At 37.5% G+C, this 2,753-nt stretch overlaps 1 protein-coding gene across 1 annotated transcript; it reads left to right on the top strand.

Annotated features, from left to right (window-relative positions):
• The first annotated feature begins 391 nt into the window (after window positions 1-391).
• On the top strand, window positions 392-2,509 carry LOC136208656 (3-ketoacyl-CoA synthase 4-like). Its single transcript, XM_065999749.1, has one exon. It carries the CDS (start codon window positions 791-793, stop codon window positions 2,306-2,308), a length of 1,518 nt encoding a protein of 505 aa, XP_065855821.1. The 5' UTR covers window positions 392-790; the 3' UTR covers window positions 2,309-2,509.
• The last annotated feature ends 244 nt before the right edge of the window (window positions 2,510-2,753 follow it).

The following is a 2,753-nucleotide window of genomic DNA, read 5'->3' as shown; positions in this document are numbered from 1 at the left end:
CTAAACTATCCCGGTAACGAACATATGTCCGAATCTCACTAAAGATGTGTTTGATTACTCATTTTTCTCATTCTGTTTGACTTTTTACTTTAAAATGGAGAGTTGTAGGCGTATGATTCGATACATCCTATTTGAATTTTACACCTATAATATTTTTTAACAGCAAACAGCAAACTGTGTAATATGTACCCTAATAAAAAAAAATCCGAATTCCTTAATATCGAGGATTTTTCACAACGTTACAAAGGGTGTATTCACATTTCCCATGAACTGTTAAAGGACAAATTATGCATCGTTGTAAAATACTAAAATTGGTGTTGATACCTATGTATTCCATTCTTACGTATGGAAGTAAATTTTTACTATATTTTGTAAAATTGAAATAATAATCATATCAAATCAAGACGAAGATTTCAGAGAGAGAGAGAAGAGAGAGAGTGAGAGAGATAGAGGGAGGAAAGAGAGGGAGACGACCCATCTCATCTTCTTCATCTTCTTCTTCAATTCATCTCCTCTTCGATAACCAATCTGCTCTCTCTCTCTCCTCCACCATTTTTCATTTCCATTAATGAGTAGCAGTCTGACATCAAGCTTTGTACGTGTTCCTCTACAATTGTCCATTATTACTTATTAGAGGATCAGTGGTCGTTGTTGCAGTTGTATCAAACTCACCTACTTTCAGGGATCCGTATCTTTCTATGTCCCTCACATCTATTTAAACACTCTCGAGCTTTCGATCTTGTGTTTCCACTCAAAACCCCCATTTCTTTCTTCACTCTTGCTCTCAAATATGAGCTCTGAATCCTCCCCTGCCGGACTCCAGATCAACCAATCTCGACGATTACCTGATTTTCTACAGAGTGTCAATCTTAAATATGTCAAATTGGGTTATCATTATCTTATGACTTACTTGTTCACTCTCTGTTTGATCCCTTTAATAGCGGTCATTTTCGTTGAAGTTTCTCAATTGAATCCAGACGATGTTCGACAGTTATGGATTCAACTTCAATACAATCTCCTTAGCGTCGTTGTTTGCTCAGTTTTCCTTGTTTTTGGATGCACCGTTTATATCATGAGTCGACCTAGATCCGTTTATTTAGTTGATTATGCTTGTTACAAGCCTCCCCCGCATCTCAAGGTCAAGTATCAACAATTCATGGAGCATTCCAAACTCACTGGTGATTTCGATGATTCTTCGTTGGAATTTCAGCGCAAAATTCTCGAGAGATCGGGACTTGGTGAAGAAACTTATGCTCCTGAAGCTATGCATTCAATTCCACCTAGGCCATCAATGGCAACAGCAAGGGAAGAGGCGGAACAGGTTATGTTTGGTGCATTGGATAATCTATTTGCTAATACTAATATCAAGCCTAAAGATATTGGTATTCTTGTTGTGAATTGCAGTTTATTTAATCCCACACCTTCACTTTCTGCTATGATTATTAATAAGTATAAATTGAGGGGAAATATCTTGAGCTTCAATTTAGGGGGAATGGGCTGTAGTGCTGGGGTTATATCTATAGATCTTGCTAAAGATTTGTTACGAATTCACAGGAATACTTATGCTGTTGTTGTTAGTACAGAAAACATTACACAGAATTGGTACTTTGGGAACAAAAAATCAATGCTAATACCTAACTGTTTGTTTAGAGTTGGGGGTGCTGCTGTTTTGCTGTCAAATAAATCAGTAGATAAGAGGAGGGCTAAGTATAAACTAGTTCATGTGGTTAGAACCCATCGGGGAGCAGACGATAAGGCTTTCAGGTGTGTTTATCAGGAGCAGGATGATGCTGGGAAAACTGGGGTTTCTTTGTCAAAAGATTTAATGGCAATTGCTGGTGGAGCACTTAAGACTAATATCACCACTTTAGGTCCTTTGGTTCTTCCAATAAGTGAGCAGCTTTTGTTCTTTGCAACTTTGGTTGCTAAGAAGTTATTCAATGCCAAGGTGAAGCCTTATATTCCGGATTTCAAGCTTGCTTTTGAACATTTCTGTATACATGCCGGAGGAAGAGCTGTGATTGATGAGCTTGAGAAGAATCTGCAACTTCTGCCTACACATGTTGAGGCATCTAGAATGACTCTGCATCGATTCGGCAACACTTCATCGAGCTCAATTTGGTATGAGTTAGCTTATACTGAGGCAAAGGGAAGGATGCGGAAGGGAAATCGCGTGTGGCAGATAGCTTTCGGAAGTGGTTTTAAGTGTAACAGTGCGGTGTGGAAGGCTATGAGGAATGTTAAGCCCTCTACTAATAATCCATGGGATGATTGTATTGACAGGTACCCTGTTAAGTTAGTTCTGTAGTTTGCATACAATATTGGTTGGAGACTCAATTTGGAGAAGGGTACTGCAATTTTAGAGACAGCCAATTACTCTGTCATTGTGTTCTGGCCTGTTTAGATCTTGTTTTTTTGATTTCATCTTGCATTTTCCTTGTGTCTCATAAATTGTTCAAGCATGAAGAATTTGAGTTGCAACAATGCTGATTGATTCTCTGTTATTTCACTTAAATGCTTTGAATATATTGATTGTCAAATGCAGTCTGAATATGGTGTCTTCTATTTGTTTCAAGGGCCTAACATGTGTAAAAGTTAGAATGAACTTCATTTGGTTATTTCATTTTTCTGCCTGATGTTTATTCTATCCTTATGAATAAAAGCAGTCAATTGTAAAAGAAGCAAAAATGAACTTCATTTGGGTATTTTTTCTTTTTCCAAATGTTCATTCAATCCTTATGAAACTGCTCTTT

Source organism: Euphorbia lathyris, chromosome 10 (genome assembly GCF_963576675.1).
Source record: "Euphorbia lathyris chromosome 10, ddEupLath1.1, whole genome shotgun sequence".
Taxonomy (NCBI): Eukaryota; Viridiplantae; Streptophyta; class Magnoliopsida; order Malpighiales; family Euphorbiaceae; genus Euphorbia; species Euphorbia lathyris.
This window is presented reverse-complemented; position numbering and strand designations above follow the sequence as displayed.